At 37.1% G+C, this 20,592-nt stretch overlaps 1 protein-coding gene across 3 annotated transcripts in view; it reads left to right on the forward strand.

The window, feature by feature from the left end:
* Positions 1-20,592, forward strand: part of LOC124165690 (hemicentin-2-like) — a 56,586-nt gene that overhangs the window by 27,351 nt on the left and 8,643 nt on the right. For all 3 annotated transcript variants that reach the window (XM_046543176.1, XM_046543174.1, XM_046543175.1), the window contains 3 exons: positions 4,614-4,849; positions 17,903-18,113; positions 20,007-20,134. In XM_046543176.1, coding sequence (XP_046399132.1) covers positions 4,614-4,849; positions 17,903-18,113; positions 20,007-20,134 — 575 coding nt within the window. The remainder of the gene's footprint in view (positions 1-4,613; positions 4,850-17,902; positions 18,114-20,006; positions 20,135-20,592) is intronic.

Below are 20,592 nucleotides of genomic sequence, written 5' to 3' on the forward strand. Positions count from 1 at the left end.
AAGATATTATATCATTAACAAAAGAGCCATGGTGTAGAATTACAGGAAAGACTAGAATGCAATATATAATTTATGAGTTATAAATAAGATACCCCACACAGTCGTTCGAATACGCTTTCTAGGCACAGTCATGGAAGGGTTAAACGTATCGCTGCCAAGCTTAGGTATCAACAAGGAGTCCATTGCTCGTCAGTGTCGATGGTTCGCCCCTTTGCGGAGTTAACATCGCGGAGATGAAACCTTGCCAGGATCGCCCTTAAGTGTGCATATTTTTTTCCTTTCCTTCAATATTGCTCTACCCCCAGAATTTATTCCCTTCCAGCATCGGGGCTCGCAAGGCGTATCTATAATTTATTTTACTCTCTAAATTAAACGGCTCCGAGTCAAGGGCGAAAAGGATATGTCCAGGTACGGTGTTGGGTTCCAATTTTTCACAGCATCTTTCCTGGTAATCTATTATTTTCTCGAAGCTTTTGCACGTACACTATTCGTTCATTTGCTTTTAACTATCACACACCACTCCATGCTCTCCCGCTCTCTTTACGAAACTTTAAACGTCATTCTCTTTAAGGAAACTTTCTCGGGTGTCCCACCGAGAGTAATGGCACCCAAAATTAAAAAATAAATGTTTTTCTCTTTGAACATCGTCGTAATAATTTGTTGTCATTCTCTTCACGGAGCTTCTTTACGTATACTATTCCTTCGTTGTCTTTGACTGACACTCGCCACTTTATGCTCTGCCGCTTTCTTGATGACATTTAAAGCATCTATCTCTTTTAAATCGTCGTAATAATTTGTTGTAGAGTATTTTGTGTGTATGATATATTAAACGCCTCGTTTAAAGGATAATTAAGGAGCAGAGCATGATAAAATAAAACTTTTCGTACTGTCCGCTTCCTTGTTGTGAAAATTCACAACACACTTCCACGCGTAACGTCTAGAGCCCTGTCAAGCGCCTCCGAAACTCGTCAAATTTCACTCGGCTGGCTGTTTAATCTAATGTACGAACTCAATTCTCGCGTTAAACTCACCTCGAGTTACTCCACCAGAGTGCTAGCGCTTTTCTCATTTCTCTATGAAAAACTTGGAATGGGAATCGACTCACTAGCAGCCGACCGATAATGGCAGAGTATAGAGACTGTTTACGAGGGCTCTAATTGTCGCACGCTATCTCATTCTCTCTCGGATTTTTATGGCATTTCTAGCGTCCCCCACAGTGGAAATTTTCGTAACGCATTGAATTTAGGTAGTTCTGCGTGTCTAAAACGGTGAAAGCCACTTCTAGTGAATAAAATCCGAAAATCTAAGCGGAAGGAAGTGGAATTTTTCCACATTGAAATTAGCACTTGCATTTTTCCACGATTATAAATTATTATCTTTCCCTCTTTTACTCTCCCCTCTATAACGTTCATTTTCTTCATCAGGTTTTCTATCTCCTTCCCCTCCTCTCTACCCCATTTCAATTGTAGAAATTGAATGCACTTCACACCATTTGTGCCTTGAAGATGATGTAGTAACATCGAAAGCTAGGTTGGAGTAAATTTTATATTATCGTGTAAAAAAGCAAGTGTTTATTTCAATGCCACTTCTAGTGGATCTAATTGACAAGCTAATGATTTCTAGGATTAGACATTTTTGTCAGCATATTGCTCACTACGCATTTTATCATGCCATTTCTAACTTTCTTTCCTCGTCTATTCATTTCCTCTCGTCTTTGGGTTCCTTTCCATTTTGAGCTTCTAAATAAAAAATATTTCAGCATCCTGCACAAGGAAATTACGCGGTCCATTACACAACACCTCAATTACACAGAAGACGTTTGAATTACCTAATGAAAATTTAGTGAATTCAAAGATACTTGCAATTTTCTGCTGATAATACAATTTTTGGAACATTTAAATATATTGTTTTGTGGAAATTTTCCAGTAACTTTAAATGTGCCAATCCCTTATAATTCCACTAGATTAAGCTTTGAACAACTCTATTTTGCAAAGGAAAAATCATTAATGTACTCTAACCATTAACTTATCATCTTTATATCTATATAATATCAATATATCAATTTTCTAGGGTATCTTCAATTTTTTACCACTCAAAAGTATATGAACTCCGATAATCCAATGAAGGAATGAAAAGTCGATATAATGTTTTTTTATCGGCAGCTTAGACGACTTTTAGCTGGAAGTGATATTGCTGAATTGCATTTCGTGTCTCGCTGTGATCTGGGCTTGATAAATTAACGTAGATCAGCAGAAAATCTAATGTCTTTTACAACCTGGTGAAGAGAGAAAATGGAAAAGGTAAAAAGAAAGAAATTGAAGCAATGGGAAGGGTTTTGCGAGATGCAGCGCTGCCTATAGTGGCAATCGTAGAAGGTTAATCTTACAACATCCACGAAGTTGTTGTTGCAGGATCCAATCTCTGGAATTATCTACCAGAAGTTAAAATTATTCGGTTTTTCAAATTGTTCACGGCAAAAGTTTATTGCTTATTACTTACTGCCTCAATATAACTTCTTGGTTATATGAATACAAATGGATTTCTATTATATTTCTTTGGTTGTTCGTTCTCTTTATCATGTAACTTAATGCTACTCCTAAAACTTCTTTCTCAATGGTTCTGCTCTCTTTGATTTGTCGCTGGTTAATTGATGGGGTGTAATGCTACGCATAGCTATTGTACTGGAACTAATTATAATCTATGGGACGTTTTGTATGATGTTTTTCTTTCCTTTTTTTTTGAACTTTGTATAATGGAACTCTTTTGTTACATTGCATATTGTCCTGTTATTTTATCGCTAACAATGAGTAAATGGGTTGATTTCATGATTTTATGTTCAATAAATTCTGTGTTGAAATCTACTCTATGATTTTGTACAAGTGAATTGCTTTGGTTCCTAGAGCGCATAAGTCTTGGAGCTGTAAATATCTTTATTTCTTATAAAAGTTCTTCACATAAATATTTTTTATTGAAACTTAAGGCTTCGGTATGAGAAGGAGGCGGTCGACAGCTGATGCAATTTGCGCCTCGAAGGAAGATTAGGGAAGACCACCCGTCTCCACGCCGCGGCGTTGGCATTACCCTGGACTTTGCGAAAGACGCCAAAGGGGCCAAGACTTAACGTCTCATCCGAAGGACGGAGTGTTGCACTTGATGTGCCCTCCTAACAACACTAAAGCAGCTCTGAAAAATCTCCGCCACCGTCGGGTTTGAACCCGGGCCGAAAGGCTGAGAAGCTTACTTTATCCACCAAGCCAATCCTTCCCAAATTTTTATGTGATAGTGACGTTAATTGGAGACAATATGGTAGGCTTACATTGTTCATGGCATTAAAAATTAAGGACTTTCATTAAAACGGAGCATATAATTACAAGACCACACTACATTTCTAAATGGAAATAGTAAAAAAATGAAGTTACGTTTCTGGAGAGATTGTCTCATTTGTATTTATTTTTCCAATATTCAATATAGATATTCATCTACATCTACATAACACCCCGTAAGCTGCCTAAAAGGCATGTGACAGGGGGTATTGGGATACCAGCCTTATTATACCTAAAAATAGTACGAAACAATAATCTAGAGTACCTACTGCTTATATCATATCTCCCTCGCCGTACACTGTTTGAGGCGGACTGAGGGAAATGTGCAGGCGAACGTATGATAAGCAAATAGACTGCAGAGCATAATGGCATTTATTTCCTCCTAGATAGTCTGTCTTCAATTTCTAGAGAAATTTGTTTTCTGATGCCAATGAGGATCAAATATGTCTGAATTTCTCCGCTGTTTGAAAATTAATTAATTTTAATAAAAATTAATTTTCACTGTTGATAAAACATCACAATATATTGACTCAGTAATCCTTTTTCTTACCTGGATAAGACATTAACATTAGGGAAACCAATGAGATCCCAATATACACAGGAGGAATACAAATGAACCAACAAACCCATTTTATTGCGATCGCATTCTCCAGATTCAAATATTCACTGTAGCAGACTTTTATCACCATCAAAACAATGTTTGAAACTCAGGGATAGAAATTCAATGCAGAAAATTGAAGACTTGAAAATTGAAAGAAAGAAACTTAAAAATACGGAGCAAATAATAAAAATTGAATATATCCAAGGAGTGGAGAGGTTCAGCCGGTTCAGCTAAGTATCTTGCACCCTATGAAACATCAAAAAACCAGATGTGTCTTGAAATTCAAAAACAGGATACACATGGGTAATAAATGCTATTATGCACAGCAGCCATTTTTACGTAAAGATGTATCAGTAAATTTGTTTTTTAATAATACGCTTTGGAATAATGCAAATATCGATTTTAATATCTGAAGCTGCCACAAAGAGACGTCTTGTGGTTTAATAAGTATAATTTTATTCGATTAGACAAAATAAGTTCTTTTTTAGTGCTGAGAAATATTTTGAGTATATCCAGCTGTTTATACTAATAGATTTTGTATTAAATTATAGTTGGTGATTATGACACTCATGTCAATACGAAATTAAAAGTAAAATCATTATTAGTGTTTTCCAAACTAATATTTGTCACCAATCGTTATGATTTTTCAATATTTCAAAACCATGTTTTTCTTTTTTTCCACCGTACAGGATCAATCAACTTTGAAGGTCCATTTTACGATGGCCAACAGGAGAATGACGTGTTTGGAGCCAGCAGCTCCGGCTTCGGCGGTGGAACAAGTGAAGGCGACGAATACGAGACGTCAGTTCCACCCATGGGGATGGGCGGGCCTTACTTCGTCACCTCGGCTTCGAAAAACGTTACCGCTCTAGTTGGGAACACGGCGTACCTTAACTGCCGAGTCAAAAACCTTGGAAATAGAACGGTAAGTTGAATGGAATCATAATTTAAATCCATTACCGGGGTATTATATAATATTAATTTATTTTGTGTACATGGGTACTAATAACAATTTTATTTTTAATATTTACCACGATATACGCGGGTTTGCATGTGATTCTCGAGACCAATGAGATTCTTGAAATTCTCTCTCAAACTTCGCCAGTATTTCACTTATTTAGCGGTAAACTAGATGACAATTTCAATCTACTTTGGAAATTAAATATCTCCTTGAAAAAAATATGCTGTCAAAAATGTCTTAGTGCCAAAATTGTATTTCCGCATCAAAGAAAATATCTTTAAGTACCTTTCGGCGTTGTTTTCTAGTTTCTGAGGCCCTAGTCACAGCGGTTGATCCACACTCTAGTCCTTACTCACAGAACGCCAGCGTCACTGATGCAGCCGTCGCTGCAGTCAGGGATGGCTATTGAAACGAAACGAAAATGTTTCGTTTTGACTTGGAGGGGAATGAAAATACGAGGCCTGGGTTTAGTTTCGTTTCCGCACGAAATTAAAATCACCAACGAGTTTAGTTTCGACCCGGGACGAAACTTTAGTCCCGAAAACGAAACTAAAATCGAAACTCCGCTGCTCATAGTTAAGTTTCGAGTTCCTAGAAGTTCAGTGGAGGGGATAAGGGGGGATAGTTTTGACTCATTTCATGACAGAATGTAAAGAGATTAAAACATTCAAGCAGAGAGGTTAAAACAGCGAGCATAAAAATCGAATGTCGAGTTTGCGTTCACCGTTCTCCTGTTAGTGGTAAAAATATGATTGTCACACACATCTAATGGCGGTTGGCCGAACCTCTACTTCATTCAGCCATATTTCATACTAGGTGAGTGGGTTGAAACTAAACTGTTCGAAGGTGAAGCACGTGGTCCCTCCGGTTCGAAACATTATCTGTGTATTTTTTCGTCACAGAGGTTTAGTTTAGTTTCGACCCGAAGTAGTTTTGACTCCGATTTCGTTTCGACCTCGAGTTTAGCTCCCCGGCTTTAAAATCCATTTAATTTCGTTTCTACATATCGCTCTCAGGAACGAAACTATTGAATTTACTGGTTTTGACTTTCGTTTCGTTTCTCTGGCCATCCCTGCGCAGCACGAAGCGATTCACGTCTTCATCAGTTTTGGAAAAGTTTTCTTTCTTGCTCATGCTTCAAGGGTAAGGATGAGACGTGGTGTAATGATACCACGTCTAGAATATGCGGTGAATACTTTAACTGCTCCCAACCGAACTTCTGTATAAGATTCTTTCGAGTGATTTGGTTTTAGGAAGTCGATATGCATTTTTGGAACTCATCAGGAGCAAAGCTTGCTATAACCTTGGTGCTTCGAGACGATGTAATGCAAAAGAGGTGTCAGCTAGCATTTTTACCATGAAATGGCTGTTCTCGCGAAATTTTTCATCGGCTGTCCTTTTGAGACCTTTTCTGACAGAAGAATACCGACCACTCCAAGCATCATCTTGAGCTTTGTTCGTCCTCCATTAATTTTTTCCCAGTTTTTCACATTTCATTACTCATAGCCATTTCGCCATGAACAAGTTTAATTTGAAATTTCGGCCGGCTTTAAGAGCCTTGGTGCCATAAACCGATTCACAAAACGAATCTCACTGTAAGGAATTGTCTCAAAAATTTTAAATGCAACTAGAAATGACGTCAAATGCAACTAACGAACCGAGGAGACTGGTCTTCATGCACTAGGCACGACAACACTGCAGCGCTGCGGCGCGAAACAAAACGGCTCTTAATTTCTGAATACATCTTTTTCATATTTAATGATCACCCTCTGCATATTTTATAGAGATATTTGCACAACTTCGCGTAGTTCCTTCTAAAGTAATTGAGGATCGTTTTTTGGTAATATCAAATTAATTAAATGGAGTAACATTAAATTAATAATATAATAAAATGAAGGCAGCCCTATAGCGGTGCCAAAAAACTACTCTTTCTTCCTGAATACGCCTACTATTAATTTGTTATCTTAATCCAATCTCTTAGGTATGTTTATAAAGTAGGATAAATTTCTTTTTAAATAATTGAGGATCTTATTGTGGTAATGTGGTAAATTGAGTAAAACTAAATGAATTAAAGAAATTATTATAAATGAAATTATTTGCATTCCCTCATAATTTTTGCACACCGTTGCCTTCCCAGATACATACCTATGTTTATAAAAATCCTCGTTGAAAATGAGTTAACGGACAATATTTAGTACTTCTGACCGTGTAGCGCCTTATCCATCCATAAAATGTTTTAAAATTAACGCGAGATATGCATAATGTATGAGGACTAAAATAGGCACAGCGCAATGTAGCATTTGAACCTTCTATAATTGTTCTGCAAATTCATTTCACTTAAGGTGAGTGCTATGGACTGCGTAATATATCCTTTTAAAGAGGATGATCCATTAACATTTCTTCACATAACTTTTCCTTAAGCATAAACTTGATGATTATAGTAGTGAAGGAGACCTATGTATTTATTGTAAGCAGCATTCAAATTGGAAATAAAGGAATAAAACTTTGTAAGGTTCACTATTATATTAATATGGGCCCGACCCGGGTCTCGTAACATAGTTACATCTTCAGGTGACTGATCTTACATGCATCTTATATTTATACATACATATAACAGTAAGGGCATCTATCGGAAGGGTATGGACTGGCTGAGAGGGCGGGGGTGGCGGTTAAGCAGGGAATGGAGGGGGGGAAGGGGCAGTCTTGATTAGGGACGAGGGTTTTTCCTCTGAGGATAGGTATATGACTAGCGAGGGGAGGGCGGGGTTAAAGTGGGTGAGGAGACGAGGGCTAAGGAATGTACCGGTGTAGGGGGAGAAAGAGAGGATTAGCGGGGTACATTGAGTTATCCAAATCACAATCGTCTATGATAGGTCATTGAGTCCGGCTGTGGATGATGCGGGCATGGGTTAATGATTTCCCCGAAGGACATGGGTCACTGGGGGAATTTTAGTAGAAGCACAGCGTAGAATCCTTTCTTGGAAATGTTAATGGCACACAGGTGGATAGGCACTTAGAAACTTAAGGGTTGTCACTGTAGAAATTCACTGATGGGGATGGAAAAGAGAGGGGAGTGGGAGGGGAGCACTTGTTCGTTAGCAAGGGGGGTGTCATTCTTTAAATGTTGTATTATCTCCAACATTTCCAGTGCATCGAGTCTCCTCCTGTTTCTTTCTTAGTGGAGGATGTCTGGCTTGAAATCACTTTTGTGTTTGCAATCTGATAAATGATTGGCGAAGTAGGATAGCTCTTTTTTTCTTCTCGAAACAGTAGTGATGTTCACTTACTATGATCTCAACACTTCTCTCCATTCTGCCGATGTATTTCATACCACAATCGTCGCACTTTAGGCAGTATCTTCCTCTTCTTTTTTTCTGGTGGGAAACGATATTTTCAGTTGGATAACAATGTTTTGAGAGTTGAGGGGGTGTAATATGCAATTCAGTATTTTTCTTTCGGGAAGCAGGAGGTAATAGAATGAGAAATATTTCCTAGGAAGGGGATCCTGCACCAATTTTTTGGAGTATTGATAGGAGAGAGCGAGGACACCATTGATAAGGCCTGTTTCTTCCGGACTTTATTGAGGATGTTATCAATGATTGATGGTTGATAGCCATTGACTTTTGCTGTCAGATAATAAGTTAACTATCAGTTATAGCATTCAAATTGTTTGATTTCGCGAGAAATTCGTGGATTTCTGTTATCCTTTGTGCATTCAGAGTTATCAAATGCAATAGTATGGTATATTGTAACTGTTGTATAAACTGAGCCACGCTTGAATTAGATCAATGGCAGCTTTTCAATTAGAGTATTACAGCGGTAATTTTGTTTGTGACATGCTTGACTTGCTTGGCCTTGCCTCACTGCAATATTCACGACTCCAAATGGACGCATTCAAGCGTTGGCCCCCAAATTCCGTTCAACCGTGCCCAAAAGTGTTCCATAATCGTTCCAATTCAGAAACTCTTCATATCGTTGTTTCATTTCTGAAATATTTCATACTTTCTGACCTATTTTCTCATAGTATATGTGGCATTAAAGTTGCCTATCATAACATTAGACTATACTTCATTATGTTTCCTCGATTAACCAGAAATCCATATCCTTTCTCGCAGCCTCAGAATAAATAGTATGGCCTTCATTTTTAATAAATGCAAGAATATCTGCATGAGACATGTAGGTCCAGCAGTTTTTGGTAACGTTAGGGGACAAAATATTGATTCGTAATAATTCAAACAACCTATCATAATCGTCTTATTATCCTAGTACTATAATATTGCATTTAAAATATTTGAATAAAATGTAATACGTTGTCATGTGGAGCCACAAAAAACAGCTACAACTCAAGAAGTTCTATATTTATATTTTGAATCACCAAAATGGCGTCAGCGGAGAAATTTATTTTTGGCGTGCGGTCTCCATCAAAATTCAAATAGGCAGTTCAGTCAGTGATTCGACCTGAAGGTTGGTTTGGTTTAAGTGAAGGTACAGCTCACCCCAGACTTGATAACAGGCGTGTGTGTATCTCGTATTCAGGGCCAATTCTTTTCCCTATGACTCCTCGGAGTGGACATTTTCCACAATTCTATGTTTTTTAATTTTCCTTTCACGGCCGGTTTCAATGCCGGCCGGTTGTCTAAGGAAAATTCTAGTATTTGAAGGAAATTGCTAGTAACTTTTAATTTACTAAATTTTTTGTATGAAATTGCAAAATGTTATCAGCGTTTGAAAATACTCTTTAAGTCTCCACCAAGTGGTCATTATAGCCAGGGGGAATATAAGTAAAAGAAATGTGAATGAAAAGGAAAATAAGACGTGATTGTGCTGCTTTGATAAAAGAGCGCGCGGAACCTGAAATAGAAGGGCCATTGAGAGCCGGAGAGGCAATGAATATTTCTGGTTCGTTGCATGTGGTAATGGAGGTATTGTGTAATGGACCACGTAATTTGCTTGTGCAGGATGCTGAAAGACTTTTTATTTAGGAGCTTTAAAGATTTAGAAGGCCTAAAGGGATAGAAATCTAAAGAAGAGAGGATATAAATCGAATGATGAGGGAGAGTAAAGAATAGAATGGGATGAGAAGAGACCATATAACTCCCACCTAACCGCACTTCTTTTTTCAGTACTTGATATTTATATTTGGATGTAAGCATGTTCATTTATCTGATGATTTAATGGGGCATTCATTGAGGCGTATAGGGGGGCTGGGGTGGAGGGGGTAAAGCCGATTCTCACACAACCTCACTTGGGGGAGAGTGGGGGTCTTCGCAGTTATCAAGTATTGTTTCGCAAGAAACAGTGTAAATTTGCGATCTCAGTAATCTTAAATACTATTCTTAACTAGGTAATCTTTAATTTAAAAAAATTAACAAGTTGTATTATTTTAACGGGTTTAGTGCAATGGAACTGATAATACGCATTTTAAACAATCTCACGAGGGATTAGAGGGAGAGGGTGTCGAATCAAATCTCACGATATCTTACTTAGGGCGGAGGTGGGGTCCAAAAATCGACAAATTCACCTCATGTAATTAATGTACGCCTCCCGACTACGTTATTAAATCCGGGCCATGCCTTTTTGTATATTTTCAGTGAAATTTCGTCATCATCATCACTGGTCAACAATCCTAAGATTGGTTTGATGCAACTCTCTACTTATTCTTATGTAATATAATCTTTTTACACCTACATATTTTTTCTCTTTCTCATCCTTCCACCTCTTACCTGTTCCATGCATTTGATTGTATATCTTCCTTTTCCATTCTTGCCATTTAATTGTCCCCTGACGATTGTCTTCATCAGGCTATTATGTCACAAGGCATGGCCTATAAGGCTGTTCCGTTTCTTGTAAAGGTTTTCATGAGGCTTCTCTTCTCTCTCTTCTCTGCGAGCCTTACAAAGGTTTATTGTTTTAAATTCCAATATGGGAAGGTTTTTAGATAGTTAAGCATGTAGTTTTCAATTACCGTTCTCCCTGGTTGGCTGTACGTATGTCAAACGTGGTAGGTGTTTTGATCCCTTCAAGTTTGTCTGAGTAACATCTGGAGACATTCGTCGGCGTAGGGGCAGAGAGCTCAGCTGCGATGCGAATCCGGCTGAGCTGGGTGGCGTTTGAGGTCGGGTCGTTTCAGTGTGGGTGGAGCAGGAGGTTGCAGACGTCACGAATGTGGAATGTAAATCATGTCATGCCCTGTGGCTCGGATTCATTGTTAGGGTCCATTGCGGTGGGCTCGCAGGAAGTATCAGGGTCCTAGTGCGAGTGGGTAGCGGAAGGGCTAGAACTCGTCTGAGGCATGAGGGATTTTGGAATTGTTCTAAACAATTGTGTTATTCTGAATAAATTTTTACTTTTAATCCATATTTTTCCATGTTGCGTTTCTAACCTTTGTAAAAAAAACTCATACTGCAGCCAAAGCCCTACGAACGCTGAGATTTTGTACTCGACTTAATAAGCATTTAAGAGCTATTTCTAAGTAACGTCGCATTTGCACCTCCCTAATTCGTCCTATTTTGGAGTACAACTTAGTCTCCTTGTTAGAGTATTATGTTGTTGCATTAGAAGGTGTAGGAGGCAATTTGCAAGGTTTTAGAATACGCCTAATTTATGCAATAATATTACCAAGTGTTCGCCTCAACTAGAATTATTGCATTTTGATGTAGTATTCACCAGCAACAACATCACTAATGTATATAAAATGTTATCGAAGAAATTATTCTTTTAAGTAGCCTATTGCCCGTGTGTTAAGATTGTATTATTCGTTAATATCATATGCTGATGTGCATCATGATTCACCGGATGTCTATAGGAGAATATATTTACCAGGACTGTGATATGAGACAAGGTATCTAAGATAATCATGTATTCTCTAAGCTTTTTAGTTTGTTTAAATTACTTCCTTTATGAATAATAATGGCTTTTTATTATTCTTTGATTGTTTATAATGAAAAGTTTATGATTTTTCGTATTAATTTTTATGTTGTGTATCTATAATTATTTATTTTTTCCTCTCAGTGTTGTTTTATATTATTAGGCATCATTATTATTGTGTTGATCATACGTTGCATTCTTTCTAGTCACTTCTTGAAATTCGATATCTGCTCGTAATAAAAAATAAAATTAAATATTATAGCTATTAGGTTTTGAAAGGTCAAAATACGTGTAGGGCAGAAAAATCAAATTAACTCAAAACTGTCCTCGGAATGCCCTTTTAGACTACATCCTTACCGTACTAATGCCATTCAGCCGTTGCTGCTTCCTCAATCCTTCTACTTTTATGCCGCTTCGTAACCCTAATATTTTCGGATATTAACTCATTTCCTGCATATTAGTTGATTTAATTGAATATCTGTAAGTATGCTATTCTTATACTATAAATTCAATCGTAATACATTTTCTGTTCTTTAATCTTCTTACGAATTCGCCTTTGTGACTTTATAAGTATTTGCCTACCATTCTTAATTTTCCGAGAAATATCGATGTGAATCCCCAGAACTAGCCTCTTACGGTAGTTAATCGTCTCCGCGAAATTTACCTGAATAGCGTGCCTATAACTCACGACATTTTAATTAAAATCGGGTGTTCCCCATGTGCCCAGTGGCGTTTCTAGGATATTTTACGGGGTATGAGAAGAGATCTCTCACCTACCCAAAAAAGCAAACTTTCTTTCCGGGCAGTTTAACGGTTAAGGGCTATTAGGAAAATCCCCACCACTATTAGTAGTAGTACCAGGTGCACGGGAATACACTAATCGGCACAGGCCACTCTGAAATTGAGGGCACTAGAGACTGACTGCCGGTGTATTTCTAGTGCGCAGATGTATAAGCATCCAATTAAGAGAGCCATATCATCACTGCTGTTGCTCCTGTTTTAATTTTATAATGTTTAAAGAAACAAAAAAGTTAGCTTTCGTTAAAAGTTAGAGTTAAAAACCTATTATTTACCTATCTTTATTTACAATTTACGATTACAGTTTTCCTTAAATTTTGCTTTGCAATAACAACCAATTCAGATTATCCATTGAAAATTTAAGCTTCAAAAAGTATGTTAAATACAATAAAGAAGTTTGAAGATTCGAAAGCAATGCTTGAAAAATGAACCCCCAATCCAGCTGCTTCTTATTCTGCACTTTGCGATTCACATGAGCAAGTAACTTGGAACGAGGAGTTTTGCATTATATAGCTGATATCTCTTTTTAAGGAAATTAAAAAAATAGTGCTTGATATCTACCTAGCTGCGTATGTTGGTGCAAATAGAATATGTTGAAGAAATCTAAAAACTGGGTAGACTTAACAGGTGACAATATTTCTGGATTCCATGAGAACAATTTAAGATTTTCAGTGTTGGCAAAAAATTTTATCTATTTTTTAATTCAGAGATCAAATTCTTAATAAAATATATGAAAAAACCATGCATGACTATAATTTGGTAGCGATTGGGTTACCGTTCCGCGTTTATTTTTCGTTTTCTGGACCACGTTGACCCTTCGGTATTTCGACGCGTTTCCAAATTCGAATTTCCTCGCTGCGTTTTATGCCTTCAAATGTGCGTAATGCACATCCATGTAAATGAAGGAGAATAGCTGAAAATCCTTCCACTCAGCTTTAAATCTGCAAAAGCTCCCTGCATGAGCGGAGATTAAACACGAGACGGAATTCACGGTTGCATGCTGAAATTTTCCGAAGCGTTTTTTCCACGAGAACAGACGCGATCGGTTTTGTTCCGTTGCGATTATATCCGGGAAAATAATGAACAAGAGGACGGAATGTCGTGAGAGCGGGCCTCTGCATGTGTGCTTGCTAGCGTACCCAAGTGTTGTTGAAGTGAGTAAAAATGACCCGAGGCTTTGAACGAGAGAATTCGCTCCATATGATCCCGCATTTTCCTGCGAAAAACACATTTCCAATTCGCTTTAATGATATTTTTATTGGAGAACGAACTACTGTGGAAAGCAATTAGCCTTTATACTACGTTGATTCATGGTTCAGTTGCTTAATTTTAAAATACAAGTATCACCGTTTATATGCTAATTAGTGACTTGGAAATGAGCAGCATTTTACATTTTCATGTCCATTATTTCTTAAAAACTACACATTGCAGCAGTGATAAAACGTTTTCACCGAAATGGATGAACTTCATTTTTATTTCCGAGTATGAAATTCGACAACGATGCTCAAATGTTTGTATCACTCGCAGTCATAGAGGAAATCATATACTTCACCAATATAGATGGATCATTTGTGGGAAAAATAGTGGCTACATGGAAAACGAATCATTTAGAATGAGAATATAAGTTTAAATCATTTACATATAGAAATATTCACACAGTGAAAAAATATTCTATGGTAATGTGGAACTAAAAATTAACTGACGTCATGGTATGCAACGATAAATAAGAAACACCTTGATAACTGCGCTTTTTCCCTTACTTATTGCTTATTTTTATGTACACATGGTGAAGCATCCGGTACAGATCGCCCATCATCCAAACATCCCAAAATTGCTGATATCGTTGTTCCGTATCTTTCATATTCTGATGGAATTTTTCATCTTGTCTAAAACTTACTCTTCTGTGGATATATTATTATGTCCATATTTTGCATTATTATTAAGAGCAATTGTGCATGATCCAATTAAGATGGCTTATCAATACGATTTTTATATGCGTATGGAAGCGTATAATGATAACACCAAGTGCTTAAACCTTTGAAATATGTAGGCGAGTATGTATTCAGTTTATTGTGAGATCTAAGACTCTGTGAATATTCTTTTCTATAGTTCGTAGATCTGTGGAAAAACTTTTTCTCTCTTCGCCAAAATTAATGGTTGAACTAAAAGAGATGGGAGAAAAAATAAATGACTGAAATAAAAATAAAATGCGTAATTTTTTTAATAAAAGACGAATTCTAGCCGGCAGAAAAAAAGGTGCATTTGAGAATTGTAGAAAATAAACGCGAGGGACGTGCGGAAAAGCGACAACAGTGAAATTTTATCCCAAAAAAAAAAGGAAATAAAAAACCCTTGATGGTGGCCAGAAGTAGATAAAAAAAGAGTCATGTTTTGATGTGATTTACATAAAATATTCGGACATATCTTCAGATATTACATACCTACCTCATTTAAGATTTTCAATGTTAATATGACAGACGGAAGTGCGGTTGCGATGAGTGGTCGGAAGAGGAAGTAGTTCGCAGAACGATTTCTAAATTTTATTCAGCTCGACAATCGTTCCTCATGTGAAAAAATATTGCAATCAATTTTGTGGGAAATTTTTTTTAGATTTCAAATTTCCAATTATTCGAGTAACTTAAAAAATAATAATAAGGAAATTGTTACAAAAATCGATGATATCGGGATAAAAATCGCTTACTTGTCAGAAACTTTGCAGGAAAATCTCATATTCAGGTTCAGCACCCAAAAAAATCATATTTCCATCGAAATTGTGCGGATTGACGCTTCCTGGTTCTTTAGGCTAGTATGTAGACTTTCAAATTATATGGAAATGGTGCCCTTTGTACAAACAGGATGACGCGACCCGTTCCAAAACTTAATCAATTCCAGCATTTTTCGACCTGCACCAAATATCCATACCTATTAGCATGGGTAGCGGTTACATTTAGAGACAGCATGGAGATTCCATAGCGAAGTGATACTATTCGCTGACCCCGTCCTCTGGAGACCAAAATAGAAAACTGTCTCATGTGTGACAATCTTTTGTTCAACTCAGTGAGGGAAATAGATGTAGATGGGGTAGATTTGAAACAGCCCGTTGTTTCATGAATATATACCCACAGTTGCAGTTATGGATGGTAAAATATTCAATTTTAATAATTGCATCAGGAGTGATTTAATTGTTGGTATCCCATATTGTAAACTTACCCAAAATTGAATATTAATCAGGGGAAGAGAAATCAAAGATTATGGCGAATATTTTGTTATAATCCATTTCAGAAAATTATTGATTTGATAAAACTTTGATAATGTGTATGTAGCGTGCTCTATTGTAGAGAAAAATGTTTGCCCAGCATAAAAATTTCCTAATTTTAATGGCACTTAGTATATGTGGTATGTATAGCAATGTTTGTAATTACAAATTCCCTAAATTTATTTTAGAACTAAATACCACATTACCGTGCATCATTGTAAGAAATTAAGCGTAAAACCCTGATCGTGTGGCATTTATGAACTCACGGTGACAGCAGAGTGGTATCAATTACTCATAGCGTATGTTAACCATTCCGGACCCCAAATTCATTTCTGCTGAAAATAGAGCTAGAATATCAGTCGTTCAAATGCATGTAAAGCTTCAGCTCCATCATAATGTTTATGGCAGCATCATTCCGATTTATGACATAAAGTGAGTAGTACTTCGTTCAATTGTATTAGGCTCAACTATGTGGAAGTTAATGCTCGAAAATGAAAAGGAGACTTCGCTGATTTCCTTAACCCCGACTAACGGGAAAACTCTTTCGAGTAAACCAGCCTCTCCCCCCCCCCCCTCCCTCCGTCTCGCCAGCGCCTACCTCCAACGGTTGTTTTCTCAATTCTCAATACAACCTCCACTTGGGGATCCCAACCCAACACCTTCCCCTCCCCCTCCTGACACCCACTCCTTCCACTCTCTCCCCCATCCTCTTTAAGGAGAATATATGTTTGCTTACCATTGAAATTTGTTGTACTTGATAATGACCTCTATGGTTCGAAACATGTCGTACGGACGAAATAAATCAGTGGAAATCAACGAAGTCTCCTTTTCATTTTCAAGAGTAGTAGTTCAGAATTTTTTTCAGATATGGCTGATAATGTGCTCATGTTTAAATTACGAATATTTAAATTTGATACGGTTAATATATTCTATTCTGTGCTACTGAAGGTTCACCACTTTCATTCCAATCACGCCGCATTGAATCTCCATCATTATCATAATTTAACAATCCTAAAGCCTGAATCACATATTTTCACGTAAAATTTCAGGAATGGCATCAATCGCAGCTCAAATGAAGGCTCAGTTAATAATTTTCAGGGAAGGCAGTGCCGACAGGGATCGCCAATTTTTCAACAATATTTCCATAATTTGTTGGCATTTTTCCATCACACTTACGGGAAATACAGCAGCAGTCAATCAGCGCTTGAACCAAGCAAGTTTTGTGGAGAATTTATGGTAACAACGTATAAAAACATGAAGGACGCCTCAAATGACCACGTGTTATGGAAAATCATGGCTTGACCAACCGCTTTCCTTGTCGTTGAAAGGCATGGCTGATATGATCTCTGGAAGTGTACGTGAAAAATGGCGGTTGAATTCAGGCGTAAGATTTGTTTGAAGCAGCTCTTTATTCGCTCTCCTATCTGATACCGTTTCCATGGAGACTTTTGTCTTCTGTTTTACGTCCTAAACCCTTTATAGACTACTCACCAACTTATTTTTTAAATGTTTTTGGATATCCTATTTATTTTAAAAGTAATTAAGATATATTATGGAAGAAAACCCGAACAAAAATTTTTAATGCGTTTTCAAGCATGTTCCCGTATGGGAAAATGCTTGCTTGAAAATAAATGTACACTTGGCCAAAAACAAAGTTTAACTACTTAATGTATACTTTTGAATAAATGAGAATTTTTTACTGGAGAGCGAGTGTAGGAAAAAATAAAGAATAAACGGCATAGTCACTACAGAGGTGATGAAAATAACAAATTTTGAAAAGGTATAATGAACGGCCAATGTATACACAAGAATTGCGATTCACTTGAAAAAATACTTTCATACTTTATTTACACAACGAAAGCTATAAAAGTAGTCACAGATTAGATATATAATTTCCATGAATTTTTATAAATATGTTCCCAAATAGGAACATTGGAGTGGAAACGGTTAATAACATGTGGTATGAAACACGTTGTTGTGTACGATAATGATTGTTTCATCAGGCCATTACTTCCCATGATATGATGTGCCCGACTTAGTTGACACGTCTCCTTCATAGCGTTTTTTATTGTAACTGCGTCGTTGTTTATTTGCAGGTGTCCTGGGTTCGACACCGGGACATCCACCTGCTCACGGTCGGCCGTTACACGTATACGAGCGACCAGAGGTTTCAGTCAATTCACTTGCCGCACACGGAGGACTGGAAGCTGCAAGTGCGATATCCACAGCGGAGAGACACTGGCACGTACGAGTGCCAGGTGAGCACCACGCCACCCATCGGACACTCCATGTACCTCTCCGTCGTCGGTGAGTATCCGAATCAAAAAAAGGTTTGAAATGTGCTCTTGCTCACGCCACTTCGGAAGGCACGCATGCACATGCATGCACGCGTGCAGCTTGGGGGAGAAGTTAAGGTTATGGGGCTTCAGCTTCCCAAATATTCTTTCCCTTGTGGCCAGTAATAATGATTAAAATTAAATAATAATAATTATTATTATTTTAAAAATGATCATTTGTCACACAAATCAGATTTTATGGCAATTTTCAAATAAAATTTGGAATTAGGTACCCCAGCAGAAATGATATCTTTTGTACATTCATCATCTTCTTTTTTACATGATGTAACCATCATATTATAATAATGGAGGCAGACTTATTACTCTTTATTTACAATATACGCAAACACCCCAGCAAATCACTATCGTACGATTTTCATGTGTCCAGGCGTAAAACAAAGATAAAAGAATAATTTATTAAATTTTATAAATAAGTAAAAACAAAAACAATGCTTTGTGAGAAAATGTTATCCAGAATATGTAGAAAAACATATTCATACATAAAAAGCAAAGACAGGAATTACTCGCGTAAGTCATTTCAATGGATTTTCTATGTTTTTTAGAACAGCTATAACCATACTTTTTCTAAAATATTGCTTTATTGGTACAATTTTTTTGTATCGAATGGTAATGAAAAAAATTATTGGAGGGAAAGATAATCAAACGATTGTTTAAAAGTTTGATTACTAGGTCACAATGTGCTAGTGGAAAAATTTTCTCGTTATTTTATTTCGTATTATCTCAGTTCTATTCTGCTTCCACTTATATTATAAAAACATATTTGAAATTCCCGAAATTCATCCGATGAGAAGACTAAAAGGCGAGTTCTTCTAGCCTACGGGCACCCTTTCTATGACGCTCCATTTTTCGATAGCATTGTGGTCCATAGTGCCTGCCACCGTATCAGTTTGAATTTATAAATCCATTTGTTATACCCCTTTGCAATTTGACGGTTTTTTATTGCTTAATACGCGTAATAGGCCATAAAATCGATGGATGAAAATCACATAGAATATCGAGGTTATCTTTGTGGAGAAGACTAGTGTCAGGTGCATGATCAGAGTGACTGCCTGGTTTGCGGGCACGTAGGTAGCGGCGGAAAAACTTTGACGCCCAGCATATTAGTGTTTTGGATGCGGTAGGCATAGACAGGAAAAAGTTCCATCCGTCAACTGATTATTTTCAGACGAATTCGGTACTATATTTCAAGCCACTATTTTTACCCATCATATATTTTAAACAGAAAGAAAACTCCCTTTGCTTTCGCCCACAAGAGTAACCAATAGATGGCCTATTTGAGATGATAGCAGGAAAGAGACAGGAACATGCGTTTCGGGGCACGCTGAGGCCAAGTGAAATAAGCCAATGTGGCTGATACTCTACATTTGTATGAACCCCAACCGAAATCATGAACATGATGTACCTAGGTACATGAACATGATGTACTTAGGAACAATTATTAGCACTTTTAGAAGTTTAAATTAGATCCATCAGTAGTAAAGGTACAAGTCTAAAACTTAAAACTTATGTTAAGTAATCCTGATGGATTAAAATGTTACTATTGGACTGAATCTTAAGTAAATATATTTTAATTTACCTAAAAAAATGGAAAAAGTGTTCCGTGGTACAACTCTCTCCCCCACATAATTTTAAGTTATATTACACATGGCATTTAATCAAATAGTTAGAAATGTCTACCCAAATTTGGCTGAAGAATGATAATTCCCTCTGGTTGAGTTTCGTGATGTACCTCGAAACGTTGAAAATAATGGCCCCTTTTAACCGACGGCAAACCCGAGAGCATTTTATCCACGTAATTATTTTGCTTATTTTTTAATAAAACTTGCTTGCTCTTTGTTTTCAGAGCCGATCACGACGATCGTTGGTGGCCCGGATATGTACATAAACAAGGGCAGTACAATAAACCTGACTTGCATTATCAAGAACAGCCCTGAACCACCTCACAACATTGACTGGACTCATAACCTTGAGGTAAGCACTCTACTGTCTTACCTTATTTTACATAATAGACCACTCTAAGCTCGGAAGGTTTTTTCCCCTCACCAACTGTTCCTTGTTGTATCTTTCGATCTTCCATCAAGTTTTTTCTGCTCCCATTTCCTCAAATCCTTTCTAACTAAAGCATTAATTTCTGTTCGATATTTTGTCATTTGTTTATGTTTCCTCTTTGTTTTTATGGTCAATATCTACCACAAAATACTTAAATTCATTTACTCAAATTTTAAATTTATTCTAAATATAAAATTTTCCATCCCTACGGAGTCGCTTGGACTGATAACGAGTTGGCTTATGTTAAGTTATTTGATCTTACACTGGTAAATAATATTAATTAAATTCACTTATATTTTACGCTTACCTATATACATTCTAAAATTCGAAATATGAGTCTTTCATCTAGCCGCATACCGGCAGTGTGACATGATGGGACA

This window comes from Ischnura elegans, chromosome 9, assembly GCF_921293095.1.
Source record: "Ischnura elegans chromosome 9, ioIscEleg1.1, whole genome shotgun sequence".
NCBI classification, from domain to species: domain Eukaryota; kingdom Metazoa; phylum Arthropoda; class Insecta; order Odonata; family Coenagrionidae; genus Ischnura; species Ischnura elegans.